The following is an 18232-nucleotide window of genomic DNA, read 5'->3' on the forward strand; positions in this document are numbered from 1 at the left end:
GTCCAGCTGCGAAGGGGACATGGTGTGGTGCTTTCCCAAACGCTGCCTATTGCAACGTTCATGGGGAAAGATTCAGGATTCTAAACAAAAGGGAAAATAAGCCATGTAAAGGATGGTCCTTTCTTTTTACAGCACCACATAGAGATTTTGAATAGAGGTACTTTTCACTTCAGATAGAGGAGTCAAGGTTATTTATTTTTCTCTTTTGCTTAAGTAAAAAGAGATGCTAGATCATGCACCATGATCAAGTGGGGTTTATCCCAGGTATGCAAGGATTCTTCAATATACGCAAATCAATCAACGTGATACACCATATTAACAAACTGAAGGATAAAAACCATATGATCATCTCAACAGATGCAGAAAAAGCTTTCAACAAAATTCAACACATATTTATGATAAAAACCCTCCAGAAGGTAGGCACAGACAGAACTTACCTCAACATAATAAAGGCCATATATGACAAACCCACAGCCAACATGGTTCTCAATGGTGAAAACCTGAAACCATTTCCATTAAGATCAGGAACAACATAAGGTTGCCCACTCTTACCACTATTATTCAACATAGTTTTAGAAGTTTTAGCCACAGCAATCAGAGAAGAAAAAGAAATAAAAGGAATCCAAATTGGAAAAGAAGAAGTAAAGCTGTCACTGTTTGCAGATGACATGATACTATAGATAGAGAATCCTAAAGATGCTATCAGAAAACTACTAGAGCTAATCAATTAACTTGGTAAAGGATCAGGATAAAAAATTAATGCACAGAAATCTCTTGCATTCCTATACACTAATGATGAAAAATCTGAAAGAGCAATTAAGGAAACACTCCCATTTACCACTGCAACAAAAAGAATGAAATACTTAGGAATAAACCTACCTAAGGAGACAAAAGACCTGTATGCAGAAAACTATAAGTTACTGATGAAAGAAATTAAAGATGATACAAACAGATGGAGAGATATACCATGTTCTTGGATTGGAAAAATCAACATTGTGAAAATGATTCTACTACTCAAAGCAATCTACAGGTTCAATGCAATCCTTATCAAACTATCAATGGCATTTTTCACAGAATTAGAACAAAAAATTTCACAATTTGTATGGAAACACAAAAGACCCCAAAAAGCCAAAGCAATCTTGAGAAAGAAAAACAGAGCTGGAGGAATCAGGCTCCCAGACTTCAGACTATACTACAAAGCTACAGTCATCAAGACAGTATGGTACTGGCACAAAAACAGAAATATAGATCAATGGAACAGGATAGAAAGCCCAGAGATAAACCCACACACATATGGTCACCTTATTTTTGATAAAGGAGGCAAGATTATACAATGGAGAAAAGACAGCCTCTTCAATAAGTGGTGCTGGGAAAACTGGACAGCTACATGTAAAAGAAGGAAATTAGAACACTCCCTAACGCCATACACAAAAATAAACTCAAAATGGATTAAAGAACTAAATGTAAGGCCAGACACTATCAAACTCTTAGAGGAAAACATAGGCAGAACACTGTATGATATACATCACAGTAAGATCCTTTTGACCCACCTCCTAGAGAAATGGAAATAAAAACAAAACTAAACAAATGGGACCTAATGAAACTTAAAAGCTTTTGCACAGTAAAGGAAACCATAACTAGACAAAAAGACAACCCTCAGAATGGGAAAAAATATTTGCAAATGAAGCAACTTTGTCAGGATTAATCTCCAAAATTTACAAGCAGCTCATGCAGCGCAATATCAAAAAAACAAACACCCCAATCCAAAAATGGGCAGAAGACCTAAATAGACATTTCTCCAAAGAAGATATACAGATTGCCAACAAACACATGAAAGAATGCTCAACATCACTAATCATTAGAGAAATGCAAATCACAACTACAATGAGGTATCAGCTCACACCAGTCAGAATGGCCATCATCAAAAAATCTACACACAATAAATGCTGGAGAGGGTGTGGAGAAAAGGGAACCCTCTTGCACTGTTGGTGGGAATGTAAGTTGATACAGCCACTATGGAGAACAGTATAGAGGTTCCTTAAAAACTAAAAATAGAACTACCATACGACCCAGCAATCCCACTACTGGGCATAGACCCTGAGAAAACCATAATTCAAAGAGTCATGTACCACAATGTTCATTACAACTCTATTTACAATAGCCAAGACATGGAAGCAACCTAAGTGTCCATTGACGGATGGATAAAGAAGATGTGGCACATATATACAGTGGAATATTACTCAACCATAAAAAGAAATGAAATTGAGTTATTTGTAGTGAGATGGATGGACCTAGAGTCTGTCATACAGAGTGAAGTAAGTCAGAAAGAGAAAAACAAATACCGTATGCTAACACATAATATATGGAATCTAAAAAAAAAACCAAAAAATGGTTATGAAAGAACCTAGGGACAGGACAGGAATAAAGACGCAGATGTAGAGAATGGACTTGAGGACGCAGGGTGGGGGGAAGGGTAAATTGGAACGAAGAGAGAGAGTGGCATGGACTAATATATACTACCAAATGTAAATTAGATAGCTAGTGGGAAGCAGGCGCATAGCACAGGGAGATCAGCTCCGTGCTTTGTGACCACCTAGAGTGGTGGGATAGGGAGGGTGGGAGGGAGATGCAGGAGGGAGGAGATATAGGGATATATGTATATGTATAGCTGATTCACTTTGTTATAAAGCAGAAACTAACACACAATTGTAAGGCAATTATAATCCAATAAAGATATTAAAGAAAGAAAAAAGAGATGCTTGGCAGGTGTGACTCATGTAGAAGGCTTTCGAAGATGGTGAAGACAAACGACCACTATGGTTCAGATCATGGAAACACTCAGAGAACGCTCACACGCAAGCATCAAGAATGAAAACATGATAAAAAAAAAATGACCCTTATGAGAAAACATTTTAAAAATGGCAATGTTGAAAGTGGTCAGGTCCTACAATAGACTATTGGCTCTGTAGCTCTCATCAGAACTTTCTTTCTCACGACAAGTTTTCAGAAAGCAGAAGTAAAATGATTCCTAGAACCACAGTGCTGAGTTCTATTCCGTGAGTAGAGTCTCTGAATTGGAACAACCTGGGATGGCACATACATTTCGTTTCATTCAGGCTTCCTGTCATTCATGCTGGAAATTTCTTTTGTGCATTTAGCCTATGAGGACATACAGTTTGGGGCTGAAAAAGATGGTACTTTTTAGCCAAAGAGAGTCTGTTTTCTAAGCTACCAACTGTAGGGGTGCCGAGGGCCTGGTGAAAGGAGTTCCATTAGCATAGAAAACCATTGTGTTGCACTGAGCAGATTTGGGGCCTTAGTAAATTAAATGTAACCTGTAGGTTTATTTGGACACCAACAGTTTTAGGGCTGGAAGACACAACCGGTTGCTGCAATACACAAAAGTTTATTTTTGACTTTTTTCTTTTCTGAAAGCAAAATATAATAGAACTGAACATCAATGAATTTTGTACAACAAAAACAGCTTTTAATATGGAACAGACAGTCCATGAAGGTTTTAAAATCTCGGAATGGCTTCCCTTTTTCAAAGTCATGCTTTCTTGCAGTCCACAAGGAGTTGGCACGAAGAGATGGTGGCAGCCCACTGGGTGAGGTGAGTGGAAGAACGGGTGGGCTTCCCTAGATCCTAGTCAGCTGGTGCCATAGACTGGATGGGAGGATGCTTTCCACTTTCTCCATGACAAAGTTTAAGGGGGCAAACAAAGTGCTGAGGAACTGCGAACAAATGAGAAAAGCAGAGAGGTCAGGAGAAATCTTGTTCAAGACATCAAAACGAACCTCTCCAACTCATGCTTTCATCTTACGTCTCTGCATTATAAAAAGCTTCCAAAGGCTAAGATTTCATATTTATGTTTGTAGGAAACATTGGTTGACGAACAAACCTACATTCCAGCTTCTGCACCCGCCCCCCTGGCTCTGATGGATGAGGGGGAGAAGTATTGGCTGACAGGCCCTTCACTCCTCTGACAGCTGCCCACAGTTCTGAGGCCTTCCAACCAGCCTTCAGGATCTGAGGGCTGCCCATGGAGATGACCAGTGCCATCAAAAGGGACTGACAGATGGATGGCAAGTGAGCAGAAGAGTTAAAAAAATGGTGACAACTTCTCCACCTACTTGCCTAGTTATAGAACTTTAAGTGGAAAAGGCAACAACAGAAAAAAAAAGTCCAGTTTGTCGTATGGTTGTGAATTGCTTTGGGATCCTATTGTCTCCCAAACACCTGCAGCCCATGTTCTTTTCTGAACTACCTGCTTAGTGGTGAGCATCATGGGAGCCTTGGGGAGGGCAGCAAGCTGGCCAGTCCATGGACGACACGTCCTTGTGGAAAAGGTGCTGCTCTGAGGAGAGCTTTGGGATCTCTTTCGTTTGGTTACTGAATTCCTTTCTGTTTTTCATGTAGAGAATAATGCTTATTATCTGTGCCTTTTAGGAAAGTCAGGCGTCTTGCCTGAGACTCATTTAACATAATCTCAAATCTGTTCTGATTATGTTCTCGTGAAGAATCAGCCTCCCTCCACAAGCCATCCAGCATCTGGCAGAAGAGGTGCCCTAACCCAATCAGGCACAAGACGGGTGTTTGGATGGGTTTCCTTGCTCTCTGTTCAGAACCAAGGTATCGTCTCACTAGGGTTCAATGTCTGGTTCTTGTACTGTGGAGTCCTTTGTCCCAATCCCTTGCCCATAGCACAGCACAGTCTACACTACCAAGAATTTCCCACAGAAGTGTGCTGTAGGACATGAGTACATACGCAGAGGGGGAACATGGACTGAGGCCAGACAAATTAGTAGACCTGCATGTAGTGAAGTTAAAACAGTCTCCTCTACTGGTCATATGTTCTATGGATTGCGGGTCCTCAAGAAGGGGTATGGTAGGCAAGTTCCCCAAATTTACATGACCTCAGAATCTGTCCTTCTTCTTCTTCTTTTTTTTTTAAAGAACCAGTAGAATGCAAACTGGGAAGGCCTGTACCACATTATGGCAGGACCATCAAGTGCAAGATTTGTGTAACGAAAACTCGAGAGAGTATAAGATTCGGAACCCTTCTCTGTACTGCATCTTTTACATCAATTGAATATATTTACTCAGTAAGGCACTTAAGTACTGGGTGAGATATAAAAGCGTCTAGGACAAAAGTCCCACTGTCAGGAAGCTCAAAGCCTAGGGGTTGGGGAAGGGAGCCACTAAGACCTGTACCCAGCAAAGTAACAATACCAGGTAGACCACGACAGAGTAGAAGATAGACGCACAAACAAAACACCAGGAAGGTTCGGGAAAGGGAGAGAATCCATTTTGTCAAAAGGAACAGGAGAAACTGAAAATGAGGTGACTGAAATAGTCCCCAGTGGATGGCTGGGGTATGAAAAGACAGAGATGGGGTAAGAATGGTAAGGAAAGAAATGTGAGCAGGTGGGCCTTCCAGGCTCAATAAACAGCTGGAACAGAAAGGGGAAAGCAGCTGGTATGACTAGAAGAGATGGAGGTAGAGTTCAAAAGCAACTAGCATAACTCTGGGGAGGGCCTTGAGTGCCAGGCTGCTAAGGAACTTGCAGTTAAGAAAAAGGCAGCCACGTTAGTACTTGAGTGAAGGTAGGATGGCTCTTTCCTCAAGTGGGTGTTAGATATAGGGCAATGCCTGGCAACCTTCTGAAATTATCCTTGGTTGGGTTCACAGTACCACATGGGATGCACACCCTACTTAATGGACTGCCTGTCCTTTTCAGTTTAGAGCTGGATGCGGTTGGAAGGCATTGTGGGAGATACTGGGCCCAGGAATGAGTAATTACTGCCCGAGCTGCCCCTGAAAGAGTTTGTAAAATCCTACTTCTGAGAGGATGACATGGAACAAGTCTACTGATTGTATCAGACCGACATGATAAAACTGTAGAATTAAAAATATTTACACATAACATTTATTCATTTGTTTGTAATCAGAGATTGTCAAGGCTCCATAACACACAGCATTTGCCTATAATACTCAGCTCCATAAAGAGGAGTTAGGTGCTAAAGTAGTCTGGATGAACCGAGGATCCCGACAGTGGCAGGAAGATGAGGCCCAATGAACAAGGTGATTTTGCTGGTGAAGTTACCATATCCTGCAAACCTAATCCAAAACAGATTTATAACCACCGAAGTTGTGACTGAGGTGGGAACAAGTGATGCATTAGCGTGAGCCAGTGTGGTTAGATGATAGGAATCGCTCAAAGTCTACACCCTGGGCGACTTCATACACTAAACGGGGGGACACCAGGGAGCCTCAGCTTGGGTAGCAGAATGAATGGAGATGTTGTTACAAAGCTGGTTCAAGATAAAGGCCTGTCTGTTTGCTTAGTTTTGGTCACTGACCTGACTTGGATAAAAAGCGTAAAAGGGAGGCCTCTGGAACTTAAGGGGCAGGCCTCGCCCAGTTTGTGGTCTGTAAATGCCCCTCTTTCCACCCTGCACAGCAAGATGCAGTGAGCTCTGGCCCCCGGGACACACCTGTGCTTCTCGACCAGGTTCCACAAGAGAATTAACTCCTAATACCTCCCATGTATGTGATCATTTACTGCTCTCCCTCATATCTAGAATGTTCTATCCTTGGGACAATCGAGAAAAGAATGCCTTGAACCCCTTCCTAGAGATCCTAATTCTCTCGCGGCACCCCAGTTGCGATGCGCACCCTTTGTTGCTAGGTTACCTTCCTCCTTAGCAGCGCACTCCGAGACCTCCTCCCCAACCCTTGCCCACAAGGAAGAAGCAGCAAAATGTAATGGGGTGCCTGGAACCGTTAAGCCCTTTTCATTTAGTAACCAAAGGTCAGTGGCTTGCATCAGGAGGTATTAAACAAAAACACTTTGGTGGAACATGCTTTGTTTACTTAGGATGCTTCTTTGCACGTCTGAATATCAGTCAACACTCTTTGGCCAAAGACTCAACCAATGCACATAGAGAAACAACAGTTTCACTTAGGGACTTGGGAAATTTTATTGCCTGAAAAGTTAAGTCTGAATGAGCAACACCAGGCAACGCTGGAACAGCTCATCTGTCTCAATGTCCAAAACTTCTGTCCTGGGGGCAGACATACACGGTCCAAAATGCACCATAATTCAATCAGTGTCTTGTGGTGAGAAAAAGCAACTGAACTAATAAAAAAGAGAGAGCAACACTTCAATCGCCTGATCCTCCTTTTCCCTGAAACACCGTTATTTAGAAGGTCATGGCTCGCAACGTGCTTCGTTAACGTTTGAAACGCCTCTGCTTATCTGAATAAGTTCCAGGTGCCCTACTGCAATCAGACAATTGACATTTCACTGCAATCAATATCAGACTTCAAAGAGGTCAGGGCGTATAAGTTGAAGACAAGAGTCAGGAGTCAGGGGGCTGGATCTCAGGGAAGGAGAGAGACCAGAGGAGGAAAGACAGGGCCCTTCAAACAGAAGAGGTCAGCATGCTGACCTTCCCACATTCTGTGAGGGGCTGGGTTTGGAATGATCACTTATTTATATGAGCAACCTTATCTTGGTAACCAAACATTCTAGGAAGAGTTAGTCCTAAGTCATTGAGGTAGATTAGATTAGGCGGAGAGAGTTGAAGCCTCTCATTTTACTATTTTCCAGTGGCTCACACTTGGCTGCGGGCTTCCTTACTGGCTGCATATCAACATGTAAACACACTGGAGAGTTCCCAAGCTGCATGCAGCCTGGCGGGTGGCAGTGCAATCTCTCTCCATCTACTGAGTCATTATCCCAGGGACATTATCTCAGGCGAGGTCTGAGAAAATCATTTTCACAAGCTGCAAATGGTTGCAGACAGCCTATAGGGCAGCTGTGATAACCTGTGGGGGGCTTCACGAGGGGCCTGATGAAGTGACAAGAGTGAAAATGTGGAGAAGACTCCGGAGCAGTGGTGGGGGGGAAGGAGGAGGGAGATGGGGCTTGTCTCCTTCAGGCCATCCATCTTCCTTCCCCATGAAATCTCTCCAGACGTTTTAGTACTGCTAAACCTTAATGAAGGGCAAGATGAATGTGATCCTCCAGACAGAGGTTTAAAAGCAAATTTATCTAAACTACTTTTGAAAACTATGAGTAGCTGACCAAACTACCACACCTTGGTAGAGTATAAAATATGAGGATCATAAAGGTAAATTTATATTTTATTTAATCACCTGGTCCTTGACTCAAAAACAAAGCTTTGGGAACATTAAATGAGGAGAGTGGCCCTTGGTCTAATATCCATAACGAACACATCTCTGTGATATTCTGGAGGCTACACAGCCTTACCTAGAGAACACCCAGCCGTATTCTATGTACTACACTCCACTCCTCCCAGCCCTCTCCCTGGGCGACGCAGTTTCAGGCAGTTACTTTATTCAGTACAGGGGCTCTCAGCCCTGGCTGCACACCCAAATCACTAGGGGGGGCATCTGAAAACTCAGATGCCCAGGCTGCATCCCAGACCAACTAAGTCAGAGTCCCCAGGATTGGGAGATCAGGCACCTGTAATTTTTAAGCTCCCTAGATGATTTCAAGGAGCAGCTGGGGTGAAACTGCTGGTTCCTAGAAACCTGTCACCTCAACAGCTCTGACGTCGCACCACGCACCTGCAAACAGCTGCTCAAAGGCTGGATTTTTTGAGACCAGTGTTCTTTGAAGGAAATGGTCCTCAACCCCCATCCTTAGAATCGGTGGGGAGGCGGGGCTTGTTTAAAAACGCAGATTCCCGGGTGCTAACACTCAAGGCTCTGAACTTCCGGTGGTAGGACCAGGTGAATTTTATGCACACTAGGGGCTGAGAATCACTGTCCTGATCCTAAATTCCCACCAAGAGCTGCTTGTTAGTTCAATGAAGAATGACATTGTCTAATGTTGTAAATGTATTCTTATTTTAAATTTTACTACGTGACACTCTAATCTACTCAGACTTTTGGTAACTGCTTTAACTCAAAGGTTGGCTTGGGAATAGAAGCAAATAATGAATAGCATAGGCTCATAAACTAGGGAGCATCCAAGGAGGCAGCTTGAGTGATGCTGGGTTCAGGAATCATATCATGTACAGAAGACTTAAGGAAATTGAAGACATTCTGCCTGAAGAAAAGAGAAGGTAGTAAGTTAGAGGTGAGAGGTGGCCATGAATATATTAGTTGCCTCAAGAAATTGCAAGAGGAAGTAGAGTTGTTCACTACAGTTTTGGAGAGTAGAATAGGAAATAAGTGGAAATTAAAGGAAGGCAGATTTTATCAGGACCAAGAAGAGTTCTGAGTGATCCAGTACTGAAATGGGCTTCCACGTTGAACAGGTGAACACTCCATCGCTAAAAGTATTCCAGATGAGTCTAAATGACCTTCATCAAGTTACTGTTGAAGGCAATTTAAGGTCCATTTCAACTCTGTCCGTGATCATAATTATAAAAGAAGAGAAGAAATGCTAAGCTGTATCTAATTTTTTACACTGATTCTTTCTGCAGAAACCACTACCATTTATTTATTTAATAATCATTTATTGAAAACCTACTATGCGCAAGGCACTGTGCAAAGCTTTGGGGATACAGAGATGAGGAAGACACAGTCCTGCTCACAAAGAGCTCACATTCTACAAGGGGGTCAGACAAGTTTTTAACAATTATAATACAGTACAATAAACGTAATATAGGTATTCATGGAATACTGTGGGAGCTGAGAGGAGAAACATCTAACTCAGCTTGGGAGAAACTTAGAAAGGAAGCTGAGTATAAAAGAATGAAGAGGTGTTAGTAGACTGTACAAGTGCTGATGATGATGGGGAAGGGCATCCCATGCAGAGCAAATAGTACGTGCAAAGGCACCGAGGCTCACAAAAGCATCTGGGAATGGTGAGCAATTCACTGTGGCCCAAGACCAGTGTCTATGCAAGAGTTGGGAGAGAGATGAGGCTGAAGAGGAAAGCAAGGGCCAGATCATAAAGGACCCTGTATGCCATGCTGAAGATCTGGGACTTTATCCTGATGCTGGTGGGAAACTACTGGAGAAATTCAAGCAGGGAAGTGACATGCTCAGACTTGCAATTTAGAAAGATCATTCTTTTGTCAGTATGAAAGAAATACTGGCAGAGGATAAGACTGGAAGCAAGGAGACCAGTTAAGACTCTTGCAGGTGTCCAGGCAAGAAATCACAAAGATCCAAACTAAGAGACAGCCATGGGAGAAGAAGGAAGGGAAGAAGAGGTGAATTACATTTACCGAATGCCTAGTGGCTCAGGAGGTTAGAGCCGACAGACTGTGAAAGCCAAGACAGACAGGATATAAGGAGTGAGAGAGGGAAGAGTTTGGGAGGGCTGCTGAGTTTCTGGCTTGAGTAACTGGGTGGATATCAGTGCCACTGGCGGAGATCAGGAATACAGGAGAAGGAGCAGTTGTGGTGGTGGGGGAAGAAGGGTGATGAGTTCAGTTTTGAAAATGATGAGATTGAGGTGCCGGTGGGATTTCCAGTTCATCTTCAACACGCATGAAAATACTCTTGCAATTCCAGTCCCTGAACTCTGCCGAGCAGAAAATGTCAATCATCTGGAAAGGGATTAAATCAACCCAGCCAAGTTAGAAATCATCCTTGCTGACTCCACTCGCCTTGAAATCAGAATGGAGTTCCAGGGAAACAATTGATATTCTTTTCCTTATTCCTTCTGTTTGAAACTCCTTTGTGGCAAAATCAGTGAACTTATCCTCACTGCATGTGCAAGCTGAAATGGTCACTTTTCATCAAGGAAACAATGGTTCTTGGTTGTCAATGCAGATGGCTTTTCTTATTAAAGCTCTTCTCCATAACCCTCTTTAAAGACCCTTAATGGATTTCCATGCTTCTAAATATCATATCTGTATACTTCTTAATACTACATACCCTTCACACCCTCTCAGTTCATTCCCCAAACAAGCCATTTAATTTGTAGACATTAGGACTTTTAAAATTTAAATCATCTTTGAAAATGTAAATTCTATCTTTCTTGAAGGAAAGACCTACAATATCTAAAGATTAGAAATGATGTCATTCAATTTATACAAAACTGAAAAACCTCCCAAGTATTTTTCATTTGCTAGGATTTCCTTAATTCTTTTAGACCTCATGCATTTTTTTAGGGGAACTGCTGAGAATTTTTGTGTCTGCGAAATAGGCAAGGCGTGCAGTAACAAACAAGCTACACTTTCTCATTCTGACCCTCAACCCTTGATCTCACCGATGATAATGAAAATTGAACAGTATGCAAAGGATCAATACAAGCACGTCCACTTCTACACAACACTCCCCTCTTTCTCTTAAGCTGCTTCTCTTGACTTTCCCTGCCCCTTGCCTGCGGCCTCCCCCTTGGCAAATACTCACAGCTTTCGCAAAGACCCCCATGAGTTCCGGGAACTGATGTGTCAGGAGGGCCAGCATGGCTGTGAAGGAACACAATCCAGCAGTAAAGAGGATAAAGAAGGGAAGCTCCTTTTTTGGGTAAACTGAGACTTCATGGAAAGCTGCAGAGAAGATCAAAAGGGAAGTGTTAGGGCTGCAGTAAAATGCATTCTCAGGGAATTTCTGTAGGTGGGACTGACTCTGCAGAGCTTTGGCTCAAGCCTGCTGGAAATGAAAAAGGTAGGGCCCTGGAACGAAGAAGAGCCCACATTTCAGCCAGCCTTTGGTGGCCTATCTGCTTCTCCCAAGTCCACGTTCAACCTTCAGAACTCTATCTAGGGCATGATAGGGCTAATTTGGGGATGTCACACACTCACGGGCAGGGACAGTAACACTATCTATGCCTAATATACAGTATTTCTTTTGCAAAAGCAAACACAAATAAAACAAAACTTTATTCAAATTATAAAACACATGTTCATTGAACAAAACCTGGAAAATCCAAAGTCAAGTATACTGAAAAAAAAATCCTCTCTCTAGGTTTTCACTTTTCCTGTAATTTTTAAATCATTGTGATAGGGTGATCTTAGTGTATCTTGTATTTTTTCCTGGTACAATCTAACTATGTCAGTGGAGGGTGCCACCCTGACAGAGAGACATCCAGCGAGGACCATCCATCCAACAAAAATGGGAGATTTTAGAGCCTTTCATAACTTTTAAATTTCGAGTGGTCCGCACAGACAGAAAAGCAACTAAGGCTGGCCCAGTGGAGGGGAGCCGTGAGGCTGTGTGTGAGCTACACTGCCACTCAAACCAAAAGATTCGAGGGGCTCCATCTTCCTCAGGAAATCCAAGGTCTCAAGCCTTTCCTCGACCTTTCAGCTCTAAGCAGTAACCCACTCTGCTGAAACTGAGGGTGTAGAGGGCCAAGGAGGGACAAAGTACGAACGAGCACATGCACCTGAATCCGGGGATGCCAACCTGCTAGGATTCTTCATGGGTGGACGTGTGCTCGGGACCACCGTGGACACTACACCACTCGCGTGCAGCACGCAGGTAACATGTAAAGCCACCCACCCCCACCCCATCCTCACCTTCATCACCCAACGATTTTGAGGGGAGACCAGACTTGAACCACTGCATGCAAATAAATAAACGTGAGCCATAGTTTTCTATTCCAGGACTGTAAAGATTATTCCTAGACAGTTTCTTTTAAGAACTGTAATCTTGTTCTAATAGTGAATCTATCCCCATGGAAACATGATTGGACTCAGTTAAAACACTGTAAAAGTGTACTTTTCAGAAAACTGCCTTTCTTACCAGAAACTGTAAATGTTAACAAGGATCTCCCTGAAGGGGGAGTCAAAAGGTAAAGCATGGGCCCATCACAGGGATTTCTGAAATCAAATCTAATGCAGAGTGAGGCACCCGACGCTTTTCCACAATAAACTCAGATGGTGAGGAACCACACCCCTCTGAGGTCTCCCAGCTCCCGAGGTAACATGTCTCCCAGTGGGTCTGTCCTGCAAAGAAATGAGAGAGCTGCCTCCCGCTCTTTCAACCTGAGACGGCAGCCTTGTTTTGCACCCACTACGTTGGAGATTTACGGCCAGCTCAAAAACGTGGGCATTAGACAGTCTGCCAACACTCAGGGCTCCACAGTTATACTGGCCCTCCTGGCAAAGCATTTAAATATGTTACAGCTATGAGACGTGACGTAGCTGGGGCTGGTGCAGGGTGGTTGTGGCAGAAGAGAGGACGGGGAAGAGAGAGCAACCAAGATTTGGAGCGTATTGTCTGAGGGAGGAAAGTATGTCCTAAGTCAGGGCCACATGAACAGCCTGGACATGCTCTTCATACACAGTATAATTTGATAATAAATATTTAGCCGGAATTGTCAAAACAATGTTGCATTACAGTAAACCAAATCATACTTTCCACGTGTGGTATGGGCCCCCCGACTGCTAGCTTGTAAGGCCCTCGAGGGCAGGGTTTGCCTGCCGCCTGCTGTATACAGTGTTGAGGCTGCACACGTGCCCTGCACACGTTACACCAGCTCACTGTGCGCCTCCGTGAGATGCTCACGGGAAATCCCGCCGGCCAAGAGCACCGCATCACTGCAGAGGGCAGTCCCACCCTGCCCACGACTCCGCCTCTGGCCACAATGACAGCGTCCCCGTGCCACCCTCCCACCCATGGCTCATCTGCAGCTCCCTCTGAAGCCAGTGCCTCCCCTCCAGACTCCGGTCTGTGCAGACTGCCTCTGACCAGAGGGAGAGCCCAGGCCGAGCCCCGCATGGTGGATCAGCCCAGCAAGGGGCATCTGCCCCAAACTAGGGGTCTCTGCCCCAAACTAGGGGTCTCTGCGCTCAGACCAACCGTACATGATGGCTCTTCATCTACATTTCAGACCTGGGCGGGTCTTTCCCTTTGATGAATCTGGAGAGACGTGGAGAAGCAGGAAGCCAGACCTACACACATAACTCACTTTAATGCTTATGCTATCAAATGAGGACAGGGTTTGGGAGAAGAGTAATAAAAGACAAGGAACATCATAAACATTTATCATTTCCACCTCTTCCCATCCCAGTCTTTGGCACACCACCCTCACCAGCCAAAGGGAGGATTATGGGGGGGAGACTCACATGGAAGCAGCTCACGATCTGCTGTTTCTGTACAGATGGGGTAAGGATAAAATAGATGCCCCTTTTCCAAGGGATAAGGGATCATCCGAAAAGCTGCAAAGGAGAGACGATACGTTAGAGGTACAATATTTGTCTTATAACTTCTCAAGTCCGCAAAGATACTTTTGAGCATTTTTATAATGGCTCACATTATAAAATTATAAAAAACATTAGGTCTCACACTGAACACTTCTACAAATAGCTCCCATAAAGGAGGCAAGACGTACCCGAACTCTGAGTCATGTGCTAGATAAGCTGTCAGAGATGCATTATGAGGTATGCCTCACACATTAACCTCACGCTATGTATTCTGGGAGAACCTCACAAAACTGAGTGCGGATGGGGGTGCAGAGGAGTAGGGAAAGCCAGCAGTTCCAATGCCCAGGGTTTCCTCATCTACAAAATATTATGAAAACGTCGTAAGCACTAATTCAATATAGCTCACCTGATGGTAATAACGCAAACCTGGATTGAAATGCTTCCCCAAGAAGCAAACGTGGACTGACTTGTTGGATCATGTCACAGATGCACAAATATGAAAGGCATTCTAGCATGTCTATTTAAAAAATATGTCTAGGTGGATTAGAATTCCAACCAAGATGGATGAAAACAAGAACCTAAAAATGCATGACTTGGGAGGTATTTCTAAACTTCATGAAACTTTTAAATCTTCAACATCATGTGGGGAAAAAATGGATCTGGAGAGACTGATTATCTGTATTTTGATGATATCAGGCCACGTAAGTTCTGGTTTCGTGGCATCAGATAACATTAGGTCTCACACTGAATTATGACTTTCCAATCAATCCATCTCTTCCCCTTATCACGTGTGTTACTCTCCCTGTTACGAGGTCATCAGCACGTTAGTCTCACTGTTTCTGTGAACAGTACTCGAGGTAATTTTTCTTCAACAGATGTCCGGTAACTACAGCATGCTGTAGCTATAAAATATAAAAACTAAACCCTACACTGGGAATGTCAGATTACAGTCCTTGCCTTCATGTGTGTCAAAAAGGGATGGTGGCAACACAGCAGCCTTTTCAGTCTTAAATGCTACATTTCAAGGACTCCTAGCTACATCCTCAGCTGTGCAATTACCTGAGCCTTCTCAAAATGCTGTCAATGTACATATTTATCTTTTGCATACTTATTTCAAACAGAAATCAGAAACAAAGAATGTTCTCCCTCACAAGAAATGACAAGGTTCCATTGTAACCAGCATCAGTGCACATATGGTATTTATTCTGGTGTCTGAATATTATTTAAAAGTAAAAACATTATGTATGTGATTCCAGCATTTGGAATGCAGTCAATCTGCACCACAGTGGTATCACTCTGAGGTTACAGCACATTGCCACGGAGAATATAAATCACTATAAACGTGGGATTAGAGCAGAGCCAGTTTGCTGGCAGTTGGCTGAGGTAAAAATGTTATCAATTTTCCTCTCATAACAGAAACCTCTTAAATAGAGATTAAAACATTAAAAACACCCCACACTTTAACTCTTCTTAAAATGAAAGGCTCACCCTAGTTCAATCAGACCTCCTCTTTCATGCAAACCAAGATGACTTTTGCCCATTACAACAAGCAAGAGAGGAGCTCCCTGTACAGGTTGTTAACACACAAAGATTACTCAAAGGGACCAGCATCTCTCTCAGTAGAATTAGGCTTTCAAGAGAAGTGAAAAAATTACAAAACCGAAAATATCCATCTAGTGCCTTTATAGGACACACTAAACTCTCTACTGGGAAGCAGTGCGTTTAAATTTCAACTGCAATATGGCAGGATTTTAATACTATTTCCCATGAATGATGGCTGCTATGAAAGCATCTCAAAAATGTAGAAAAACCTATGTGGAAGGTTTTTTTTTTTTTTGAAATCCAGATTCTCCATGTGCACTAGGGCTGCTGTAATTAAGAATCTGTTCAGGTTCATATGATATAAATAAACCCTCAGTTTTCAAAGTGGCTATAAATTTGAATGCTAAATTTTGTTCAAAATTGAAGTCAGTTTGCACTTCAGGGAGCAATTTTTTAAATGAAATATAGGAGTGCAAGATCTTGAGAGTGTTCAACCATAGACATCAAATGGCTGCTTGGTGTCTTTTCAGTCGGATGCCAAATATTTTTTACTCCAGTACTTGGCATGCATACAAATTTTGTGCATCAAGTTAGTCTTTTCCTTCTTCTAATCAGTTCTGGTCTTTTTGGAGAGGGTGAAGGCACTGATTATATACGACTCAAGAAAGAATACAAACACACACACACTTTCTGTACTGTCCTCTGCCCCCAACCCCTGGGATTGTAAAGACGCTCATGTGCTCTTAAAATTTCTCATTCTCATGTCAGTTGCCATTTACATCAAGTTCATAAAATAATATTAAGACTTTTGGCTTCACTAAACAAAAGCAAGCACAATTTCTGTTTGCAATTCTATCCTTGGTCCACCCTGCTGTGCGGGGCCCAGCAAAGTGTGCGATAAGCAGTGGGGGTCTGCAAAGAGTGGAGGAGGCACTACACGAGCCGGGCCAGCTTCACCTCCCACCGCCTGGTCCCTTTCACTGCAAAGACACGACACTGCTCCACAAGAACCTCGTGGCTTGAGCCGAATGTCCAGAACTTTTGCAAGTGCAAATAGTAACACGCTGATTTCGCAGGGCAAGGAAGAATGGAAAAAAGGTCATTTGAACTATTTTATGAATTTGATCTACTTCATGAGTGACTAAAAATCTCCGTCCAAAAAAACATACCCTTCAGAGGAATTAAAAATGTACATGTATTTGGTTAAAAACGAAACCAAAAACCTGGACCACTCAGAGTTAATACACGGGACACAAGTGGCATTGTTGCATTTTCCTCTTGTGCCATCCCCTCCCCTACCTTGGTTTCTATTGTGTCTTTGTGGGAGAGGCAAAATGAAACTGGGAACTACTTAATGAACACAGCAGGCTCTCCACAATGACATGTGAGGCGTGACACAGCTGCTTTCCACCCCTGCCCAGACACGTTTTCTAGGCACCAAGCCTAGCAGTGCTGTGCCAATCAGAGACTCGACCAATACTGGAGAAAGAATCAACAGAACCAAAGAATGAACAGAAGCATGGATACATGAACAAATTAATTCCTGATTTCCCCAGTGACTCCTAATGTGCTCTCATCCTGTCCACAATGTAGACAAGGATAGAAGGTAATGTTTGATACTTTGTTGCCTTTTCAAAGAGGATCTATGTTGCCTTTTCAAAGAGGATCTCAGAGAACTTTATACAGACCCCTTGCAATAGCAAGAACTGAGTCTGAATCCCAGCTCTACATGGTCAAAATGTTGAGTGCCTTCCTCATGCAGCAGCGATAGAAAGGTGAGCCAGGTACGCACTGTCCCTGCACTGATGGAGCTGACCACCCAGGGTGGGAAACAGATGAGCCAATAATCGTGAAAGCAAGAGTGAAAGTCCCCCTGTGATAGCCCATACCTAATGGGGGAGTGGTGGAGGTGACAGCTCAGGATGAGTCAAACTTGTCCAGGCTGACAACTGTGTGACTTTGGGTGGGTCATTAATCTGTGTCCAGTCTCTTCGGCCGTAAAAATGAGAACACCAAGGACCTCGAGAGGCTGTTAAAGGGACTAAGTGTGACAGCGGAGGTCAACGTGCCCACACATAGTGCCTGACTGCTCAATGAAAGTTAGTTTTCTCTTTACCGTGCCTTTCCACTAACCCCAAGTTCCTCCTTTCTCTAACAGGTCATACTCTAGCTTATAAGTAAAAATGCTGCTTGTTTGTGAACAATTAGAAGTGCAAATGATAGAACAGAAAACTTTCATCAAAATACACACTTTATGTTCTCACTTTTGACTGTAATGTGGGCAACTGGCCATAACGGCTCTTTGTCTTTTGTGAGACTTTGGGCACAATAAGGAAAATTCAGAAGTCAAAAGCTTGGGTTCTGATCCACGTTTTTTCACTATCTACTTATATGGCCTTGGGAAAACCACTTTCCTTTGGTTAGATTACGTGACGCTCCATTCCAATTCTGAAGAAAACTTCTCGAGTTTTATAGCAGATTCACTAATTTGTTAGTGACCTGCAACACTCTAGAACACTCTGTTCCTGCTTCCACTGCTTGTATCCACACTATATATTATATATGTGTGTGTATGTATCTGTGAGAATATGTGTATACAGACAC

General features: G+C 43.1%; 1 protein-coding gene across 12 annotated transcripts in view; it reads right to left on the bottom strand.

The window, feature by feature from the left end:
- Positions 1-3339: 3339 nt before the first annotated feature.
- ST7 (suppression of tumorigenicity 7) overlaps positions 3340-18232 on the bottom strand; it is a 261656-nt gene continuing 246763 nt past the window's right edge. For 6 of the 12 annotated variants that reach the window (XR_004351469.1, XR_004351468.1, XM_032643436.1 and 3 more), the window contains 3 exons: positions 14009-14101; positions 11346-11485; positions 3340-3735 (listed from right to left, as the gene is read on the bottom strand). Coding sequence is in view for 9 of the 12 variants with exons in the window: in XM_032643436.1 (XP_032499327.1) it covers positions 3640-3735; positions 11346-11485; positions 14009-14101 (329 nt within the window). In the remaining 3 variants the exon portion in view is untranslated. Of the gene's footprint in view, positions 3736-9476; positions 10538-11345; positions 14102-18232 lie in introns of those variants that run through there. The other 6 variants (XM_032643437.1, XM_032643434.1, XM_032643438.1 and 3 more) reach the window with 5 other exon arrangements.

Source organism: Phocoena sinus, chromosome 9 (assembly GCF_008692025.1).
Source record: "Phocoena sinus isolate mPhoSin1 chromosome 9, mPhoSin1.pri, whole genome shotgun sequence".
Lineage (NCBI taxonomy): Eukaryota > Metazoa > Chordata > Mammalia > Artiodactyla > Phocoenidae > Phocoena > Phocoena sinus.